The sequence below is a fragment of the Rousettus aegyptiacus genome, unplaced genomic scaffold (assembly GCF_014176215.1).
Source record: "Rousettus aegyptiacus isolate mRouAeg1 unplaced genomic scaffold, mRouAeg1.p scaffold_m13_p_9, whole genome shotgun sequence".
In the NCBI taxonomy this organism is placed as follows: domain Eukaryota; kingdom Metazoa; phylum Chordata; class Mammalia; order Chiroptera; family Pteropodidae; genus Rousettus; species Rousettus aegyptiacus.
In genome coordinates this window covers 24,461,732-24,483,039 of record NW_023416312.1, presented here as the reverse complement: position 1 = coordinate 24,483,039, position 21,308 = coordinate 24,461,732, and the positions used below count along the sequence as shown (strand labels likewise).

The following is a 21,308-nucleotide window of genomic DNA, read 5'->3' as shown; positions in this document are numbered from 1 at the left end:
CAACAAATTCCTGTTTAAATTTAATAAGCGGTTATGTTAATGCATCATCTCTGCAACTTTACTCTGAAGAAGCTAAAAGTTCTAATAAAGTGCAGTGCCTATATATTTGAGATGATAAAATGTCCTTTCCTTTACTTCCCTACCCTGTGATGAATAAGGCGGAAGATACTGAAGAGAGTCCTATTTGCCATTTGGAACTTTAAGGAACTTTAAAAGTAGTCTTTATCATTGATTATTGGGAAGGTTTGATTCATCAGTTCAACTTTGATGCTCTTTTTAAAATGCAGGGTCCTGGTCCACAACCCCTGGGGAATCTGGTATAATAGCTCAATTACTTATAGTTTAAAGTCAAATGGCTTGTTCTGAAAATTACTCTCCTGCAATCTTCTCTCGCCATTTTCCTGCTGTTTTCAACTCTTATATAGATGATTCTCTTCATATTTACATTTTTATCTCTAGCATGCTTATATTTTACTATTTGTTGACTTCCTAGTTGAGAGCATTATCTGATTCTCATAATGGAAGATGAGGATTTAATTCTTTTTTAATGCTTTCTTATATGTCCCTTCCTCTCCAGGCTGCTCCTTATACACATGCTCCTTCTTCTTTGTTCCTATCCTTACAGTATGGTAAGGTAGCAATTTTGATTAGGTGATATTTTTCCAGTGTTCACATTATTGTGGACATGTAAACACTATTCTACTATGCTTCCTAATTACTCTTCCCTTAGTACATTCACCTTTCAGGTACCTTACCAGTTTCATCTTGAAATCTCTTCCCCAGTCCTCTGACCACCAATTCGGAATCATAGCACTTCAGACCTTATGCACAATTTTTACTTAGGAATCTGCCAAAGGATGGTGAAAGGGGAGATTCCTTCACTTCTCTCTTCGTGTTGCATACCCTGTGGCTTGGACCCCATGTCTATTTCTTCATTTACTCCATTGTTTTGGTGGAATACTTCCTACATAGACTCCTGGGAGAAGGTACACGGAAGGTTAATTTGAGACCTTGTGTGTCTGAAAACGTCTTTAGTTTACCCTCATCTATCTAATTGAGAGAGTGGCTAGGTATAGAATTCTAGGTTGCAATTATTTTGAAGGCATTGTTCTATTGTCTTTTAGGTTCCATTGTAACCATTGGGAAGTTTAATCCTCTTCAAATTCTTGAACCTTATGTGGCTGTGCAATCTCATTCAGTTTGGAAAGTTACATCCTTTTGCTCTGGGGAACTTCCTTGCACTGTTTCTTGATTCTCTGTTTTCTCTGTTAGCTCTTTTTGGTACCCTTACTATTCTGATGTTGAACATCCTGGATTCATCCTCTATTTTTTTTACACCTGTGTTTCCAGATTTCCTCATGTTTTCCTTCTATTTTTCATTTCTCCCAAGTGTTTTTTTTTTTTGCCATCTTTTTAAAAATTTCCGAGCTCTTTTTAGTTTCTAAATATTCATTTTATGACATCCTATTCCATATGGCTAAACTACCTTTTATCTCTTTTCTTCCTACATAATCTCTATTTCATCCACTTTGCCTTTTTTTGTTTGTTTTGATCTTTCATATTAGTGTCTTTCCTCAAATATTAAGTAATTCTTAATTCTGCTCTTATTTAAAGTGAGACTTGTTAACTGTAATCTTCACTGCAGGATGATTTGCTTGGGCCATTTCTTTGGGTAACTCCCAGTGACAGTAGCTTTAGGTCTTTTTGTTGGACTCATGTGAGTACCAGGAGAAGAGTTTCTGAGTTTCTGCATAGATGGTCTGCATCTGGCTTCCAGTTTTTGACAAGTCAAATAAGAGAAGGAAACTAGTGTTCTCAGCATTCAGTATGTAAACTTTAATCTCCATTTTTAATATGGTACCTCTTCTCTCAGTTATTCTAGAGATAGAGAATATTAAAGTGAGAGACCCTCTGCCAAGGTGGTAGAGGTCAGCCTAACTCAGTAGAAGTGACAGAGGCTCTGGGAGGGTTTCATTGTCTCTTTCTTTTTAATTGAGGTATAATTGGCATATAACATTTATTAATTTCAGTTATACAACATGATGATTTAATATTTGTATATGCTGCTAAATGATCACCACAAGTCCAGTTACCATCTGTCACCATACAAAGTTTCAGAATTTTTTTCTCGTCATGAGAACTCGCAAGATTTACTCTCGGTATCTTTCAAATATACAACACAATATTATTGACTATAGTCACCATGCTGTATATTATATCTTCACAACTTGTTTATTTTATAACTGGATGTTATAAAATAACGTCTTGGCTCCCTTCACCCCCTAACCCTCTTCCCCAAACCCTCATCAGTCTGTTCTCTGTATCTGTATGGAGTTTTGTTTTTTAGATTCCACATATAAGTGAGATCATAAAGTATTTGTCTTTGACTTATTTCATTTAGTATATTACCCTCTAGGTCCATCCATGTTGTCACAGGTGACAAGATTTTATTACTTTTTTATGTCTGAGTAGTATTCTGTTGTATATACATACCACATCTTCTTTATCCAATCATCCATCAATGGACACTTAGGTTGTTTCCATATCTTGGCTATTATAAATAATGCTGCAGTGAACATAGGGGTACATACATCTTTCTGAATTAGTATTTTAATTTTCTTCAGATAAATACCCAGACATAGTATTGCTGGGTCATACAGCAATTCTATTTTTAATTATTTGAGGACCTCCATACTGTTTTCCATAGTGGGTACACCAATTTACATTCCCATCAACAGTGCATGAGGGTTTCTTTTTCATCACATCCTTGCCAAAATTTGTTATTTCCTGGCTGTTTATAATAGCCATTCTAACAGGTAGGAGGCGCTATCTCATTATGGTTTTGATTTGCATTGCCCTGGTGATTAGTGATGTTGAGTATCTTTTCATGTGCCTTGTCTTTCTGTCTATCTTCTTGGTTTCAGTGTTTCCTTAAAGAGACTCTCACCTAGTCTTTTGGTTCCACCTTTATCCCCATTTCTAGAGGTAACTGGTGTTGCCAGTTCCTATGTGTCTTGGGGATCTGTACGGAAATAGCTTTGCTTCTTAGCTTTTCTCACTGCTTGCTTAGGATACAACTTCCTCACATTAGTAGTTCGGTTACCACTCAACCATATGCTCTGCAGCCTCCAGAATTTATTGCTGTTGTGCTCTTCCATTCTTTTTGTCTTTGTTACTTATTGCTTAAGAAAAATATATAGATGTTTCAGTAGGGTATGAGGAGAAGATAAAATGTGTGTTGTGAATCCATCATTTTTAATTAAAAATCAGACTATTTTCAAAAGCTTTTGAGTGATTCTGATGAGCTTATCTATATTTTTGAAGATTGGGAAGATGGAGAATATTAAAGAAATCTGTGCTTGAGACACAAACTCTGGTCTTGCTTCATTTTTGATTACTTATAAAACAAGACTGTCCCACTCTTGATTCAAAATTAAGTTATATTAGATAAAAAAGGAAAAGATGGCTTAGTTTTTTTATTCAGTTTTCCTATGTCATTTTCTAGCTGAAAAAGTGAGAATTCTCACTAAATAGGAAATTTTTTCAAGGTGTCGAACTTACTTATTTGGCCAACATACAACTTTTCATTTTTTCCCCATTTCTTGTTCAGAAGTTAATAAAAAAAACATATGTTGACCTAGTGTTCGAGGTGCCATGTTGTACGTCTTTATTCAACTTTTCGCTTGCACAGTTCTTCTTGGTTGATATGATTTTTCAACTTAGATGTGGTTGTGATTAACCATTTCCTTTGATTTCCTCCTTTCAAAATTATCAGTATCTCTTTCAGGTTGTCTTAGACATAGTGACCGCGTGTTAAACTTAAATTTTAGAGATAGACATATGTTTATTTCTGTTAAAATACTATAAACAATTAAAAATATCATACTAAAGTTATGTAAAATAATATAAATTTTACTTGTTTATATCCATAGACATTCCTGAATATGTATGTTGACAGCAATCAGGATGCTCGAAGAAGGTCTGTAAATGAGGACGATAATCCCCCTTCTCCCATAGGAGGAGATATGATGGATTCTCTTATTTCACAACTCCAGCCACCACCCCAGCAACAGGTGATTTGTAGCTGAAATTCCAAACAGCACCACACTTGTTTAACTTAACAGGTTCTACATGGTCTGGGCTTCTTTGTTAAAAGACGTGGAGGTCCTTGGTGGGCCCAGGGTTCCCGGGAAAGCCATATGAAAAAATAGTAACAGAGGGAAACGAGGCTTCCAATGATGAGAAGTAAATAGTATCTGAAATAGCATTAACCATACTGGAAATATCATTAACCTCAGACTCATGCACTTAAAATAATGTCAGGTGATCACTGATGTTATCACAGAAGAGGCTGTCCAAATGGCCAGCAAGCACAAAGTGTTCAGTGTCATTCAGCATTACAGAAATCTAAATTAAAAAGCACAGTGAGATAATACTCCATACTTACAAGAATGGCTTTAAGAAAAAAATTGATAATCCTTGCCAACATTTGGTATTAAGAGCAACTGAAACTCACTTTTAGTACTTGGAGGGTGTATAAAATGGTACAACTACCTCACAATGGTGTTTAGCAGTGTTCCAGAGGGCCAGAGCTGAACATTATGCATACCTGTGATTTAACAGTTCTTCTACTCTTAGGTATATACGCAGCAGAAATGCATCAAAAAACACAAGAATGTTCATATCAACATTATTTACCCCCCAAACTGTAAACAACCTAAATATCTAGCAATAGTAGAATGAGTGAATAAAATGGGGTATATTTTATACAATGGAATACTTTACAGAAATTAGAAGGCAAACTATAGCTACATGCAACAACATGATGAATTCTTCTGACTTATTGTTGAACAAAAGAAGCCAGATACCATGTATGTAATAAGTACATTCAGTGTTTATGTGAAATGCAAAACCAAACTTGAGTGATGGAAGTCAGAATTGTGCTTACCTTTGGAGAGGCAATAAAGACTTGGAAGGAGTGTAAGGGAGGCCTCTGGGGTTCTGCTAATGTTCTTCAGTGTCTTGATCTAAGTGGCAGTGACTTGTAAAAATTCATCCAACCATACATTGAAGGTCTGTGCAATTTACTATATGTGATTTGTACCTCAATTAAAAAAAAATAGACTAGAAAGGATTACATTGTCCTAGGGTTTTCATTACCGGGGTTGGAAGATAAAAGTAAGTAGAGGTCAGGTTGAACTACCATATTTCATTGGCTCTAAAACTCCACCAAATGTAAGGGACACTACTTTTTATGTACTGCCAGAAATGACACTGCCAGTTAAACTATGACAGATAAAATGAGCAAAAAACATATTGAGAGATATAAGCAATGTTATTGCAAAGTCAAGAATGAGGATGTTGCTATTTTTAAAACATTATGAAAGTCAAGAGTTTTTAAAAACTTGTGTTATTGATCTGTAACTTGCACATTTTCACAAAGTTTGTAAATGTTAACACTCATTTTTTATTGGGGAAAGCTACTTACTCATACTATATGTGGTTGGCGTTTTACGAACGTTTAATTTTCTTCTTTTCAGCCATTTCCAAAACAGCCAGGATCATCAGGTGCTTATCCTCTTACTTCACCCCCTACATCCTATCATAGCACAGTTAGCCCATCTCCCTCTATGATGCACACACAGTCTCCAGGTAAGATATTATTCTCTTGTGTTCACCTTCAGATCTAAAATACACACACACACTGCACATGTAGCCTTAGACTTGAGAGAGAATTCTTCTCTAGTCTGTGGCCAAATATTTGCAATTCATTCATTATAGCAGGATTGCGAAATCTGTATTCATGATTCCAGAGCACTTTAAAAGGTTTGAATTAAATGGAGGTATTGTCATCCAGAGCCATACTCATGGCACAAACTCCAAGAAGTGCTCATCACATGATCTATGTCAAGTTGACAAACTTAAGGCTTATGGGCCAAGTCCTGCCCTCCACCTGTTTTTGTAAATAGTTTCATTAGAACACAGCCACACCCCTTTGTGTAGTGTCTGTGGCTACTTTCCTACCAGGACGACTCCTTTTAGAAAGTTTGCTGAGTGCTGGTGTAAGTGAACAGTGCTTGCCACTCAGACTTGGGCAGTGTACAGCCTATTTGTCCAAACAAAATGGCTCTGTTGGCAGCCCCTTGATATGTGCTGTAAAATCACTTGAGAATGTCAAAATTTTACTTTTAACTAAACAATTCATTGGTGTTGCTAAAGCACTTGCTCTGTGCCAAATGCTGCATGGTGCTTAGGATTCAGCAGTAAGCCAAATGTTACCAGCCTTGCTCTTGAGCTTATCATCTAACAAGGAAGACAGGTGTCAGATTTCTTGGGTAGATGATCCCCTATGTGCTCATCAGAAATAATTGGACCGCAGATGAAGACTTGGAAGTTATTGTCATGTCACCAAAGGTCATTGAAGCCCGAGTGGTCGGGTGAGCTGAGCTCCTGAGGAGTACTGGGTGTCAACCAAGAAGGAGCAGCCAAGGAGTGAGGAGGGAAACGGGCGACATGGGCATAGAACCTAAGGGGAGTGTGTTTCTAGGATATGAGCTGAAACTGGTTTTGTATAGAAGTTAGAAGAAGTAATTATTTTGAAATAATGATAGTAGTGGAGAGGTATATAGTGCTTACATATGTGCCAAGCCCCATTCTAAGAACTTTACACATTTAATCCCCACAGCAAACCTGTGGCATAGGTCCTGTTGTTGTTCACATTTTATAGAGGAAAATGGAGGCGTGGAAAAGCTGAGGCTCGTGTCCAGGTCACACAGCTAAATGATAAATATAACACTTAAAGATTAATCAAGTTGATCAACATATTTACTGAATGTAAGGCATTCCATTAGGTATTATAGAACATAAAAATAAAATTTTCTTACATAGTAGCAGAGAATTTGAGGCTTAATGATATGAAGATAGTTATGGTAATGTAGCAAGTATTTTAATGTTGCATTTATTCATAGTTTTAGTAGCCATAGTTCCCATTTCATAATTCTAAATTAAAATTAGCCTTGTGGTTAAATACCATGTTTAAGCTCATGTCTCCCAGTTTTTATACCTCTTAGGCCTCTCCCCTGAGCTCAAGTCCTGGATTTTCCAGCTATCTATTCAGCATTTCCACATAGCTGTCTAATTGACATCTGAAACTCAGTGTGGCCAAAACAACTCCTGACCATCTCAGTTCCCCTCCTTACCCTTCCCTATGCTGCTCCTCCTGCAGACCCCCAACTCAGTAAATGGCAGCCCCTTCCTTCCTGCTACTTGGGCTAAAGCTGTTAGTCATGTTGGACTCCTTTCTCTTACACCCACATTTAGTCAGTTACCAAATATTGTTAGCTCTATCTTGAGAATTTATCCCGAATCTAACCACTTTTCACCGTCCCAGCTTTTGTCCCTGCCCTGTAATCTGTTTTTCACATAGTAGCTAGAGTGATCCTTCTGGAGCATAAGTTAATTCATGACTCCTGTGCTCCAAACTCTGCAATGGCTTCCCATTTCATTCAGGGTAAACCCTAAGTCCTTAGAGCGGCCTGCAAGTCCCCATGTGATCTAGGATCCCGTTATCCCCCCCCCCCGCCCCGCCTTCTCACCTCATCTCTTCCCACTCCACCCCTTGCTCACGCTGTTCCAGTCACACTGGCCTCCTCCCTGTTATTTAAACTGCTGCTGCCTTTGGGGCCTTTGCACTAGCTCCTCTGTTTGCCTGGAACATCTTAGCTACTGGATATCTTTCTACTTTATCCTTCACTTTCTTCGTGTCTCATGTGTCCCCTTCTTAGAGAGGTCTTCTCCGATTGCTTTATATAAAGAGTAGCACCCACCTCTACCACTGCACGATATCGCCTCCTTACCTTGCCTTGTTTTTCTCCATAGCACTCACCACTACCTCACATATTTGTTATTCTTTCTCATTCTACTAGAATATATGTTTCATGAGAGCAGGAATTTTTGTCTCTTGTTAATTGTTGCATTCCCAGTGCCTACAACAATGCTTGGCATGAAGTTGATGTTCATGTCTACTTGTTGAATGAGTGAGCAAAAAGTACCCTGGATATTAAAAAAAAAAGATTAGTCAACATAAGAGCTATTATTTGGGCCCCATGGAATTGATCTCTCTCTTTTTTAATAATGAAATTGTTCCAGTTTTCCTCTGTGCTACTCAAGGGAGCTTTTTACTACTTGTTTCTTTAGTCTGTAGAACCTTAACTTGGGGTCCTTGGACAGGACATAATATATGTCCTGCAAGATTATCTATAATTATTTTCCTTTATTAGGAAATCTGCATGCTGCCAGCTCCCCCAGTGGGGCTTTGAGAGCCCCATCACCAGCATCATTTGTTCCAACTCCTCCCCCATCCTCGCATGGAATCTCAATAGGACCAGGGGCCAGTTTTGCTAGTCCACATGGTGAGTCTGTACATGGAAATTGCTGTAGAGTAAGAGTTTGACATGAAAGTAGTTTTCGTTAAATAAGTATTTTCTTATTGCAAAAGTAGCACTTGTTTATTGGGGAAAGAGCAAAAGAAAACTATTTTTTCCTAATTATACCACACAGAGATCTACCAGTTAATCTATCTGCTTTGAACTCCCTCACTCTCGCTCTCGCTCTCCCTATCACGCACCCCATGCTTGCCTGCCTGCTCCAATCTTTGTTGTTCTTCACCCATCTTGCCTCCCCCTCAAATACCCACCCCCACTCCCAGAAAGTTGGGACCCTACCATATATATTGACTTGAATTTATATCTTTTTAACTTAAAAATTCTATTTCAAATTGGTTCAAATAAATAAAGAATAGAAGAGGTAGCCAGTGAGGTGTTTCCTTTCTGTTCTACCAGCCACCTAGTTCCTCTTCCCAGAGGCATTTAGTATTATTAATTTCTTAATGCTCTTACAGAGATATTTTATGCAAATACATGTAAGAGTTCTTTCCCCCTCTCTTTTACACACATGGCAGGCAACATACTGTACCAGGTGTTCAGTGCCTTACTTTTTTTACTTAAATATGTCATGATTACCATACTAAATCAGAATATAATGAGCTTCCTCATATTTTACAGCTGTGTGGCATCTGTAATACTACTCTTCACTATTAATATTTGTGGGAACATTTCCGATAGTAAAAGTTCTACATTGCCATAATAAATGGCTACATAGTATTCCCTTATCTGGGCATACTGTAATTCAACTGCTCTCCTATGATGATATGTTTAGAATGTTTCCATTTTTTCACAACCAAAAATGGTGTCATCTCTGCTCACATGGTTATTTCCTTAGTTAAGTTCCTAGAAATGGAATTGCTGTCTCAAAGGGTTTGAAAAATTCTAAAGCTTTTGAAACATAGTACAAATTGCCCACATGAAAGGCTATACCAATTTTCTCTACTATCATACAAGAATGTCTTTTCCTACATCATTGCCAACACAGGGTATTATGATTTTTAAAAATATTGGTCATTTTGATAGGGAAAAAATGGTATTTATCATTTAATATGTTTCTTTATTAGTGAAATTCATTGGTCTTTGGTGTTTCTTACTTCATGCCTGCCAGTTTATGTCCTTTGCCTATGTTCTTGTGTTTTTTTTCTTAGCAATTTGTTAAGACTTCTAAGTAAGGACCGTTTACTCTCTGATGTATGGTAGAAAGAAGTATTTCCTTGGTTTGTCATTTGGTTACAAAGGTGGGGTGTAAATAACATATTAAAGGTTTCTCCAAGATGAAATTTAAATGTCAAATTGTTCAAGAAGTGGCTGCTTTCAATACTTGCTTGGTTCATTTCTTAGTTATTGTACCCTTTACTGAATAAAGAAAATGGAAAGTTTCCCTCTTCTTAGCCTTCTCTAAGTAGCAAGAAAACAATTTGTCAGGGTTAGTTTGAAAATATAAGAATACTTAAAGGGGCTTTGCGATTTTTTTTTGCTTAATATTTTCAAACATAATGTAAATTGTTATATATTATGCATCTCAGAGTTTGTGCGAAGGTAAATTTTATTCTTTCTCAGTCTTTTTATCTAATTTTTATATCATGTTAAAAAGTACATAAACTACAGAGATTCAGATGTGCATGTGAAAAAGCATCATGCTTCAGTGAGATATCTTACTGAAAGAAAAATAAAATTATCATCCTGTAGGGTGTCAAATTAAATGCCGTAAAATACTTTACATTTATTAAAATACAGATTTCAAAAACCATTTATTTACTTGTTTACAGGAACCCTGGACCCCAGTTCTCCATACACTATGGTATCACCAAGTGGACGAGCAGGGAACTGGCCAGGGTCTCCTCAAGTGTCTGGCCCCTCACCAGCAACACGGTTGCCTGGAATGTCACCTGCCAACCCATCACTACATTCTCCAGTTCCAGATGCTTCTCATTCCCCTCGAGCTGGAACAAGTGAGTATAATTGACATTTTTATGTTCGCTTTTGGTATAGCCAACAAATGACCTATTTTATTCCATCCTCACATTTAAAGATCATGACACATTGAACGGGAATACTTAATAACTTCAACTTTTATCCATTTAGTAAATCGGTTTTAACAATAGTTAATTGGAAAAATCAGGCAAAATGTAAGAAAAATGCCTCCAGAAATCTTCTGAGGAGAGACTCAGTACCTCTCTTATGACTACTACCTTAGCTGTAATACTAGGCCTTAAAAAATACCCGAAGTTAACTCATAAGATTGTGCAAATTAACACAGAAGACAAGAATTGTACAAATACGTTAATTAGCTTTTGCTGTGTGACCTTTAGTGATTTTAAAAAACAGTCATGTTTGCTCACCATTCTGCAGTTTGGAAGTTTGGGCTGAGCCCAGCTGGGTGATTCTTCCAGGCTCTGCTGGGCTCGCTCATCCATCTGTGGTCAGCTCTTGGCTTGGCTGGGGCCTGGCTGATATAAGATGCCCCCAGTGGGCAAGGCTTCTTTCTGCTGTATCTCTCATATTTGATCATGGGCTTGCTTGTTCACCTAGTGACTGGACAGGGGGCTCCATGAGAGTAAGTGAAAGCCTAGGATTGCAACTGGCACTGTATCACTTCCACTGCATTCTATAGGCCACTACAAATCACAAAGCCAACTCAAATTCCAGGTAGAGAAATAGACTCTACCCTTTCTTGAAGGAGTTGTTGCAAAGTCTTGTTGTGAAGTCTTATTGCAAAGGGACTGGCCACAGGGAGGAGAATAACTGGCCATTTTTGCTAACAGGAAGCTAATGTATGAATGTTATAAGGAGTAACTAAAATAGTATAGGTTGATGTAGAATATCAAAGATTTGTAATAAAATCAAAGCAGGGAACAATGAAATAGTATGTATTTATAAATGAAACAAATAACATGTTTTCCTTCCCAAAAGGTTCCCAAACGATGCCAACAAACATGCCCCCACCTCGTAAACTACCTCAGCGCTCCTGGGCAGCCTCCATACCCACCATCCTCACTCACAGTGCCTTGAACATTTTACTGCTGCCCTCTCCAACACCAGGCCTTGTGCCTGGCCTGGCAGGTAGTTACCTTTGTTCTCCACTTGAGAGATTCCTTGGATCGGTCATCATGAGACGACATCTTCAAAGAATTATTCAACAAGAAACGGTATGAGTACCTTAGGAAACTAACTCATAAATGGTAATTGTCAAAGGCAAGTGCTAAGTTGTCCCTCAGAATAGGATCTGAACTAAAATGATATTCCCTTACCTCCTTTATCCAGCTTATTAGAATTATGCTTTTCACCCAGTCCGTTATTTTCTCTTCCATTCTTAAGTTAACATAGTCCTTCATTTTATAATTTGCTTGCTGTGGCTAACATGGACCTGGAGATAGGTCTGCACAGTACTATAGGACAAGTGTGCCCAGGATCTGGCTTTGCAGAGAAGAGCATATGAATGACCCGTTGTCCTCTAAAATGCTTTAATGCTTTTGCAGGCAGACTGACTTTGAATCTGAGTCACCATTGAAATCAAATTATTTGTAAAGATCACAGGATTAAAGTTGCTTTTTAAGTATATGGTCAATTGAATTGATTTAAAACCTTTATAGAAAATGACTTCTAACCTAGCCTGTGGTGATATATGTAGGAGGTAGTACAGAGTTGAGAGCATCCATTGTAGAGCCTGGCTGCCTGGGTTTGTAGCTAGGTCATGCTGCCTGATCTTATGAATTGGGCAAATTTCTTCACCTTTTCAATAATAGTTGATATTTCTACTATTGGAATTTGAAATATTTCATATAAAGCCCATAGCATAACGTCTTGTTTTCAGTACATATTAGTTCTTTATAATAATTATTGTTGTTGATGTATGTATGTGTTCATGAGGTGGTCAGAATGGTGAATGTTGAAAATATCCACTCCATGGATGGTACCAAGCTATTTTGCAACCTTTATATTCACATTTGAAAAAAATAAAAGTCTTAATATAAGTAGAATAAATTAGCATTTAAAATGGTAATTATCAGACCTGTGATCTAATCTCACCTCTGCCACTTAAAAGCCATGTAAGTTTTCAGCTCTTTGAAAGTCATTTTCCTCATGTGCATAATCAACATATTAGGTTAGAGCAGGTCAGTAAATTGGGGCTGGGGGCAAGTCCTGCCCACAAGCTGTTTTTATAAATAAAGTTTAATGGAACAGCCACGCCCACCCAATTATGAATTGTCTGGCTGCTTTCAGCTACAGAGGCATTATTGACTGGTTGCGACAGGGACCATATAGCCTGAAATATTTACCAACCGCTGGGCTAGCATAAAATCCCAATCCAGACTGAACATTTTATAATTGTACTCTATTCTTTTTTCCCTGATGTGCCATTTCAAAAAAAAAAAACAAACTTGTTATTGTGGGAAATTTTAAGCCTATACACATGTAGAGAGAATTGGGCAATGTACCTCTCCATTCTCTTCACCCACCTTCAACAATGAATTCATACCATTATTGTTTTATCTACAGCTCCAAGTCTCTTTCAAATTATAGGTTACACCTCCATTTCTCCTTACATAATTTATTGAAGAAACCATATCATTTGTCCCGTAGAGTTTCTCATAGTCTGGATTTTGCTAATCGCATCCCTTTGGAATCATATAACATATTCTTTTGACCTCCATATTTCTATAATATGGATCAATCCTATGGATCTAACTACTGGATTCAGGCTCAAGTTGGTTGTTGTTTCACAAGAATATTTCATAGGTGCTGTTATGTTCTTCCACCAAGAGACAAGTGATGTCCGATTGCCTCTCTGTGATGTTGTTAGCAGTTGTTGGTGTTCAGTTCCTAGATACCTTTGTTTTGGAACAGGTATCCACTGAATTGTTTTCTTTTTGAAACAGTTCTCTAGGTAACATTTTCATTCTCTCTGTCTTACATGTTGTCTCGCAGGTTAATTTGATGCATCTTTCTTATTTTGCAGCTACAGCTGATAAATTCCAACGAACCTGGGGTGATCATGTTTAAGACGGATGCCCTAAAATGCAGAGTAGCCCTTAGTCCCAAAACTAACCAAACACTTCAGCTAAAAGTGACACCTGAGAATGCAGGACAGTGGAAACCCGATGAACTTCAAGTTTTGGAGAAATTCTTTGAAACAAGAGTATGTGTTTATTAATGCATAATTTTAACATAATCAGTGAAACAGTAGAGTCAAGGTAGAATGAAGAATAACTTGCTTTATTTATTTCTATAGGTTGCAGGACCACCATTTAAAGCCAATACATTAATAGCCTTCACCAAGCTATTAGGAGCTCCTACACACATCCTCAGGGACTGTGTGCACATTATGAAACTAGAGCTGGTAAGTTATAGAGAAGTACAAACTTTTATAGCCAGGTCTGTTTGAGGAGTTTGGAGTTTGTGGGAACAGTGTTTATTAGTTTTCACTCATTTAAGTACTTCCATTTTTGTTTTAAATTCTTCTTAATTTCTAACTTAAATTTTATTTGTATTTGAATAGGTAACATAATCATCTTGTGTCTTTTGAATTTAGAACAATACGATACAGTGGGAAGTTTCTCATCCATTCCTGTCCAGCCATCTAGTCCCCCTCCCCACAGGCAATCAGAGTTACCAGTGGCATACCTCTTATAAAAGAAAATACATTTAATACGCTCTTCTTACTCTCAGATAAGGATATAACCCTTCCAGGGTTTCCTCTAATACTGTTATAGATTCAGTTTTTAAATTACTTATTTAAATTTTTGATCCATTTTAAATATGCCTTGGTGTCTTTCAGATACCACTAATTGCCCTAATACCATTTATCAAAAAATCTATCTTTGGGAGATTTTGAATTCCTCTTCTTCTTTATGAAAATATGTAATTATATAGATGGAATCCAGGTGGCAGCTATTTTTTCAGTATTACAGTACTTTCATTTTAATGTTACTAGCATTGCTTTGGGTAATTACAAATACCTCACTCATTTTTTCAGTTGGTGCTTTAATATTGGGACAGCAGTGTTCCTTTGTTAATAGTCTCAGTATTTGCTCTAATAGGTTATAGGAAACATTATGTCAAAAAGATATCCATTTGCGTTTTTAAAGGAGTAAATATTTATGTGGCTAAAAAAGCACCAGTGGATATAATTTTAAATTATTAACACAGTTTGACTAGTTTGTTTTAGGGAAGGAATGGATTTGCACCAGTTAAGAGCCTTGAATGCCAGGTGTTGATCCTGGAAGTGGGTGGGGGAAAATAACACGTGTCACTCCATGTCACTGAACATTTGTCAGCTAGATGAGAATCACGTTCTGAGACATGTGGCAGTGGAATAAGGATGGACTGGGAGAGGCAGCCACTGGAAGGGACCATAAGGGGACCCGGGAGAAGTAACAAAGTCCTGAAATAGGAGGGAACAGATGTCAGAGGCACTTGAGGAAGCAGAATCCACAGGCCTTGAGAATTAATGAAGTGGGAGGGAAAGAAGGGGAACATGTTACATAAATCCAGAGTTGACTTTTCAGTTAGTAATTTCACATCTATATTTCTTTTGAAAAAAAATGCAGGTTATCAACTTTATTTCTGTTGATAACTGAGTATAAAATAAAATTCTCTCCAACTTTTCAAACTCCTAATGTTTATATGACTTTATCTTGATTTTTCCCCCCCCAAAACAGTTTCCTGACCAGGCAACACAGCTAAAATGGAATGTTCAGTTTTGCCTGACGATCCCTCCGAGCGCACCGCCGATTGCACCTCCTGGGACTCCTGCTGTGGTGCTGAAATCCAAAATGCTATTTTTTGTAAGTACCACCCAGCATGTGTTTGTGTTCAGAGGCTCTGAGGAAAAAGCCATGTGAGGATGAGTACCTTTTGGATACTTGCAGAAATTATCTGTTGCTGCCAAATAGAGGCCCAGATTCCTTAATTGTCAATTTAGAATTCATGTTATCATGGTTCCTTTAGTAATAACAAAGTTATTGAACTAATTATGTGACAGTTGCCATCTTAATCATAATATTCAGTTGTTTGTCACATTTAATTTTCTTTGGCTTGATCTATCTTAATCTGACAGAGTAAATGATAGTACCTTTGATAAATTTAGTCAAATGTTTATTCTCTTACTATGTTTTTATTCTCTTTGTGTGTGTTGCGTGTCTGCAGCTTCAACTAACCCAGAAAACATCGGTCCCTCCCCAAGAACCTGTTAGTATTATAGTTCCAATCATTTATGACATGGCTTCAGGTACAACCCAGCAGGCAGACATTCCCAGACAGCAGAACTCTTCTGTTGCTGCTCCCATGATGGTCAGCAACATTCTGAAGAGGTTTGCAGAGATGAACCCACCACGACAAGGTACATGACCAGTAGATATTTTATTGCATATATGTTATAAAAATTCTTTTGAGAGATTACCCCTTCTCCCCTTTGCTCCCTCCTTACCCACTTCACCCCCAGTTCTAGTAATAGAGTTCTGGTTGCTGTGGCCCTCTTAATGTCTGCCTGTCGCTTTCTTCCTTTCTCACTGGTTCTTCGTTTTTGTCCATGTCTCTGCTGCCTGAACTTTATTTTTGTTAGTGATTTACTATTGGGACTGACCCAGTTGCTAATGCCAGAAGCTTGTATTTATAGCACACATTGCCACAAAGCCCTAGGTTAGGATGATAGAATATTCCATGGCTGTGAATTCCTGCCCTACCATCGATACCCGCCACTCTGTACATCACCAAGTTGAAATGCATGTCGGTTTCTCATATTTCATGGTTCAATCATGACTAGATTGTATCTTCTAAATGTTTTGTGAAGAATAAAAGCTGATACAAATGGCATCACTGCTTTTTGGGCTTCTTATATAAGTTCAGGCGGGTGCAAGTGGACCTTCACACCGAGTGTATGATGAAGCTCTCAAACTGAGCATTTTCAAGGAAACAAGAAAGTTTCTGGCAAGATAAACAAGGTCCCTTCAATACTGTAGTAGCCTATGCTTAACACATAACTCCTGGCAGTGCTAAATTTTTGGTTATAAAACAGCTCAACAAAGAGAACTTTTCTTCCAATTTTGCTTATTTCTAATATTAAGGAAACTTAAATTTGCTTATTTCTAATATTAATGAAGTTCTCTATATCTTATTGTTTAGAATATAACAGAATTATGTTTTTAAATGAGGGAAAGTTGTTCTCTGAAACATTTTTAGGTACCACAGTGTCAAAATTTTACTAGAAATAGGAATCATGGGAGAACTTATAATTTTAGCTGTTTGTTTCCCCATATTGCATACATAGGCTTTATGTAAGTTCTCACTCAAGTGTAGTTTATAAGGAATGCACTGGGCAGTAGAGAAGGGTATGCTTCTTTTGTTGTAATATTTCTTCCACTTCTTACAATTTTCTGCTTTCATCCTTTGACTTATCTCTTCTTTCAGCTAAAAATAGGTCCTTAAGAATCAAAGTATAAAGTTGTCAGAATTTTCAGAGTAGCAGTCCAGTAGTACTTTAATAAAATACCATTCTGTCACAAGCAGATGACTATCATCATTATGTCTTGTGAAATTTAAAATTAAAAGGAAACAATGTTTTCTTGTCATCAAGCCAGTTTTTCTACCTATCAATAATGAAAATGTTTTTTAAAAAGAAAAAGATATAACTTCTTTTATTTAAGAAGTTGTTGGGGTATTGTGGACATGTTTTTTCTTGTTTTCTTTTATTTCTACCATAGACTGGGTTAAACCTTTGGATTTCATTTTCTTTCTGTACCTTAATTTTCCAGTGATTAAAAAGAAGGTTGTAGTAACTTGCACAGGGTCACTGCACATCCTGCCCTTTGCCAGAAGGCCATTATTCAGTTGAGGTCTTCAGTTCTTTCACTTTCAGCCACTGTAGTGTTAGGCTATGCTCTAGGGAAGGGATCCAGCTTTTGGTTTATAATATTTACAACTGGTTTTGGTTTATTATATTGAAATATTTTAATATTCACAAGAAGAAAGGGGCAGGGAATTTAGCTTCTTTGAGCAAAGGGGAAATTGAGAGGATGAATCATTACTCACCCCCTAAACCCATCACACACCCCTCCCCCTGTGAAGTGCTTTTAAGAAAAACCACTTTATTTTTGTATTAATCAATTTTAATGTTGACCTCCAGAAGTTGATCATTTCCTTCAAATTTGGTAGAAAGCTCCAATAGAGTCAGAACTGCACCATCCAATATAACTGTCACTAGCCACATATGGCTATTAAAATTTAAGTTAATAAGAATTAAATAAAATTTAAAATTCAGTTCCTCAGTCATACTACCTACATTACAAGTGCTTGGTAAACACAGTGCACATATAGACTATTTCTATCGTCACAGAAAGTTCTATTGGATGGTGCTGTCATAATTTTATCTGAACTTTAATGCAACATTAGAAGGACACCACTAATGTTGTGACTAATGCATAAATATAAAATGGGTAGATCTTTTCATTAGAATCAAAATGCATAAGCAAATTGTCAGTAGCCTTGAAGCTCAACTTCAAAGGCTTGCTCAGTGCTCCAGTGTCAGTAGAGAAAGTCGAGGCATATCTTCTTAAATTGAAACCTAACGGGGGCTTGCCTAAAATTTCCTCATGAGCAAAAAACAAAAACCAAACCAAATTATCATCTACCTGATACTTAACACCAAAGTTTAATCCCCTGTAACCTGTGCCATTAAAATTTACTCTTTTATTTGATCTTTAAAGTTCTTACTAATTTTAGATTTAATTACCCCTACCCCCACCGGCGTGTTAACATCATCTTTCCTGTATTGCGAATAGCTAATGACCATTTTTCTCTGTTGCAGGTGAATGCACAATATTTGCAGCTGTTCGTGATTTAATGGCTAATCTTACACTGCCCCCTGGTGGGCGTCCATAGACACTATTGTTTTTAAACCAGGAAGGCTGACAAATGAGACAAAACAACAAAAAAAAATCTGAATTTAGCCTTCAGTTTAAAAAAGAAAAAGGACTTTTTTGACTTTAAGAGCTAAATATTCTAAACTGGCAAAAACTTTCAGGGTGCACTTCTTTCATCAAAAAGACCGTCAATCTTTTGTATAGTGAACTTGTATAGTGTGTTTAAATGGGACACATTTCAAACTAGGTAATACATCAGTGTCCACTTGCCAGTAATAGATTTAATATTCTGTTTTATACTATAAAGTTACGGAAATGCCAAACTTGTTTATTTAATTGTTTTCTTATGTTTTGGGTGTAATAGTCCTTTTTTGGTTTTTGTTTTGTTTTTTTAAGGCAGGTCTGTCATTTTTGAATACTGTAAAACTGTGATAAACTTTATATTGAAGCTGTATTTTAATATGACCGCTTTGAATCCTTACATGAAAATGTTCTGGGAGTTGTTATAAACACATCCCAAAGAAGCAATATTTAATAAAACTAGGTTAAAAAACAAAAAACAAAAACAAAAAAAAACCAGTGACACTCACTTGTGTGTATATCAGCTCGATAGACTTCTCAGGGCCTCCCTTTATCTTTAACCTGGTGGGGCCAGTAATTAATTTCTAATAATACATGTCTGAAATTTGACCAAAAATATCTGCTTCTTTGTTTCAAGCTTATTTAAACATTCCTAAATTGACTGGTGAACATTTAGCACCTTGGTTGTCTTTCAGTTTAGGATATGGGTAAAAGAGAAAACCCAGTCTTTTAGAAGAGACAGTGAGTACTTCATATTAATCAAGGATCTCAAATACTGCAGTCATTCTGATCTGTTGAGGATGTGGTAACTTTTCTGTTAGGCAAATTTAGTTTACAGGATACTTCTCATACAGCATTAATTAGGAAACAGAACTTGAGTGCTCTGCCCTTGCATGAAGTTTCTGTGATGTTTCCTTATCTTGCTTAACTTCTCTCCATACCTTCCCCACCAAAATTGGGGTTATTGTAAACAAAATGATAAAATGTTTTGCTTGGAAGACACCTGGCCTAGTCCCCTCACTTTGAAGAATCCAAGATTCAGGGCCTGTCCAGGGTCAAATGGAGTTTCTGATACTAACACATCTCAGCAGAGTTTCTTTTTGGAGCACTGTGCTGTTTCTCCCAGTCATTCAGGAGCTTTGATAAGCTTCCAAGAATATGATCAGAAGCAAAGGTCTTCTGGTGACTTGCTGTTATTTGAGAAAGTTTTTAAAATGATAATACCATACTGAGTTATCTGGTCACTGTAATATTGGTTCTCCACTTAATTTTAGACATTTTGTCTAATTCTACTTTAAAATAATTTAACTGAGCTTCTGTAACTATCAGCTACCAAATTCTGGTTTCAAGCATCTCGCTGCAGTTATATCAGCTCTCAACTTTGCTTGATTCTCTATTCATTTCTGATCAGAGTTGAGGATTCTTTGCCTTTCTTCTATGTCTGATTTCTGCCGTCATCTCCTGCTTCTTGCCCAACTCTGCCACCATTCAGGAGCAGGTGACTAAACTTTAATCCTTCCTTTAACTTTTATCCTTCTGCTTCTAGTTCTCTTTACAATGGTAATCACATCAGTTTGGCAATCTAAGATGTCTTTATCAAGGGTCAGTCCTTTTCTATTTGGAGCTGAATCCTTTCTTTCATGTAGAAATCTACATGTATATACAACAAATGTATTTTTTATCTTCAGGGTAATATTGTCTCAAATAATTTTATTAATAGAGTTAACTTTTCAGGTATTTTCCCTTTTAAGTATGGTTGGTTTTGAAATGTTAATTGCATTTTTAAACATGATGCATTCAGTAAACACTTTTTTCCTAATTATAAGTCATCTCTGAATGCATTGTGCAAATCAAAAGTGACATAGGATTCAGTGAACAAAATTTGCTTTTGATGCTTATTAAGAGTATACCCATGAATTTGAATTTTGATATCATGCTTGGTACTTGGAACTGGTATACTTTATTAAAGCTTGAAAATACTAGCATTCGAATCTTAGGTTTCATCACAAACCATGTCTTTGCCTCTTTTGTTACCCAGTTTCAATCAAAGGGACTGGATGCCCACAGAGATTTTTCCTAATAGGTGGTTTAAGTCTTAACTTTAAGGTGTTTTCAATGTGATTTTAGTATTTTAGTAATAAATAAAACTTGTACAAGTTTCAGAGAACTACCAACTCTCTAGTTAATTTTCATGAAGATGTTTTGGATAGTAGTATGATTTAGTATTAATTTAACCCCGAAAGAAGAAATTGGTCCTGATTTGCCACCTTTCTTCTATCTGCTGAAATGCCATTTCAGAATGTATAGAACTACTTTCAGAATTAGGAAAAAAGCAAAAACTTCAATAGAACATATCGAGTTATTAATAATGGGCTGAACCTTATATTTGGAAATTAACTCTGAGCTGAGTGCAAGCATAAACTAAAATATACATTATTTTGAATTTAAATACCACTGATAGCATTACTGTGTTGTAGTTAACACAGTAACCTGTTAAGCCACAGGATACTAAAGGTTAGTCATTCTTTGGACCACCCGTTAATTTGATACTGCAAGAAGTATAATTTTGTTACTCTAAATTCAGATCCGATTTCAACATAAAAAGTTGTTTCTTTCATGATTTTTCCCCAAAGAAATACCTATTCTGTTTTGGCTTAATATTATTTATCACCCAAGTGTTCTTGATATAAAATCAGTAGATTGAAATTTTTAAGAGAACTTTTGTTCAGGGACCTTAAAGAGACAGAATGGGAAAATGTTAATGTATATTTCATTGTTTTTCATTTGGTTTGATGGGAATGGACGGTGTGTCTAAGGGAATGCTTTGAAATTTATTTAGGATAGATTTAGCATTGAGGTTATTCAGAATAAATTAGCAGAGGCCAACCAGCATTGGGCTGCACAACTCCAGGAGACCATGGTC

At 36.7% G+C, this 21,308-nt stretch overlaps 1 protein-coding gene across 3 annotated transcripts in view; it reads left to right on the top strand.

Moving 5' to 3' along the window:
* MED14 (mediator complex subunit 14) overlaps positions 1-20,395 on the top strand; it is a 64,652-nt gene extending 44,257 nt beyond the window's left edge. Inside the window, exons 22-31 of one of the 3 annotated variants that reach the window (XM_016156571.2) lie at positions 3,933-4,073; positions 5,541-5,652; positions 8,280-8,411; positions 10,214-10,396; positions 11,358-11,593; positions 13,405-13,584; positions 13,678-13,785; positions 15,107-15,232; positions 15,594-15,786; positions 18,250-20,395. In XM_016156571.2, the coding sequence (XP_016012057.1) occupies positions 3,933-4,073; positions 5,541-5,652; positions 8,280-8,411; positions 10,214-10,396; positions 11,358-11,593; positions 13,405-13,584; positions 13,678-13,785; positions 15,107-15,232; positions 15,594-15,786; positions 18,250-18,323 (1,485 nt within the window). In that variant the 3' untranslated portion in view covers positions 18,324-20,395. The other 2 variants (XM_016156572.2, XM_036226445.1) reach the window with 2 other exon arrangements.
* The last annotated feature ends 913 nt before the right edge of the window (positions 20,396-21,308 follow it).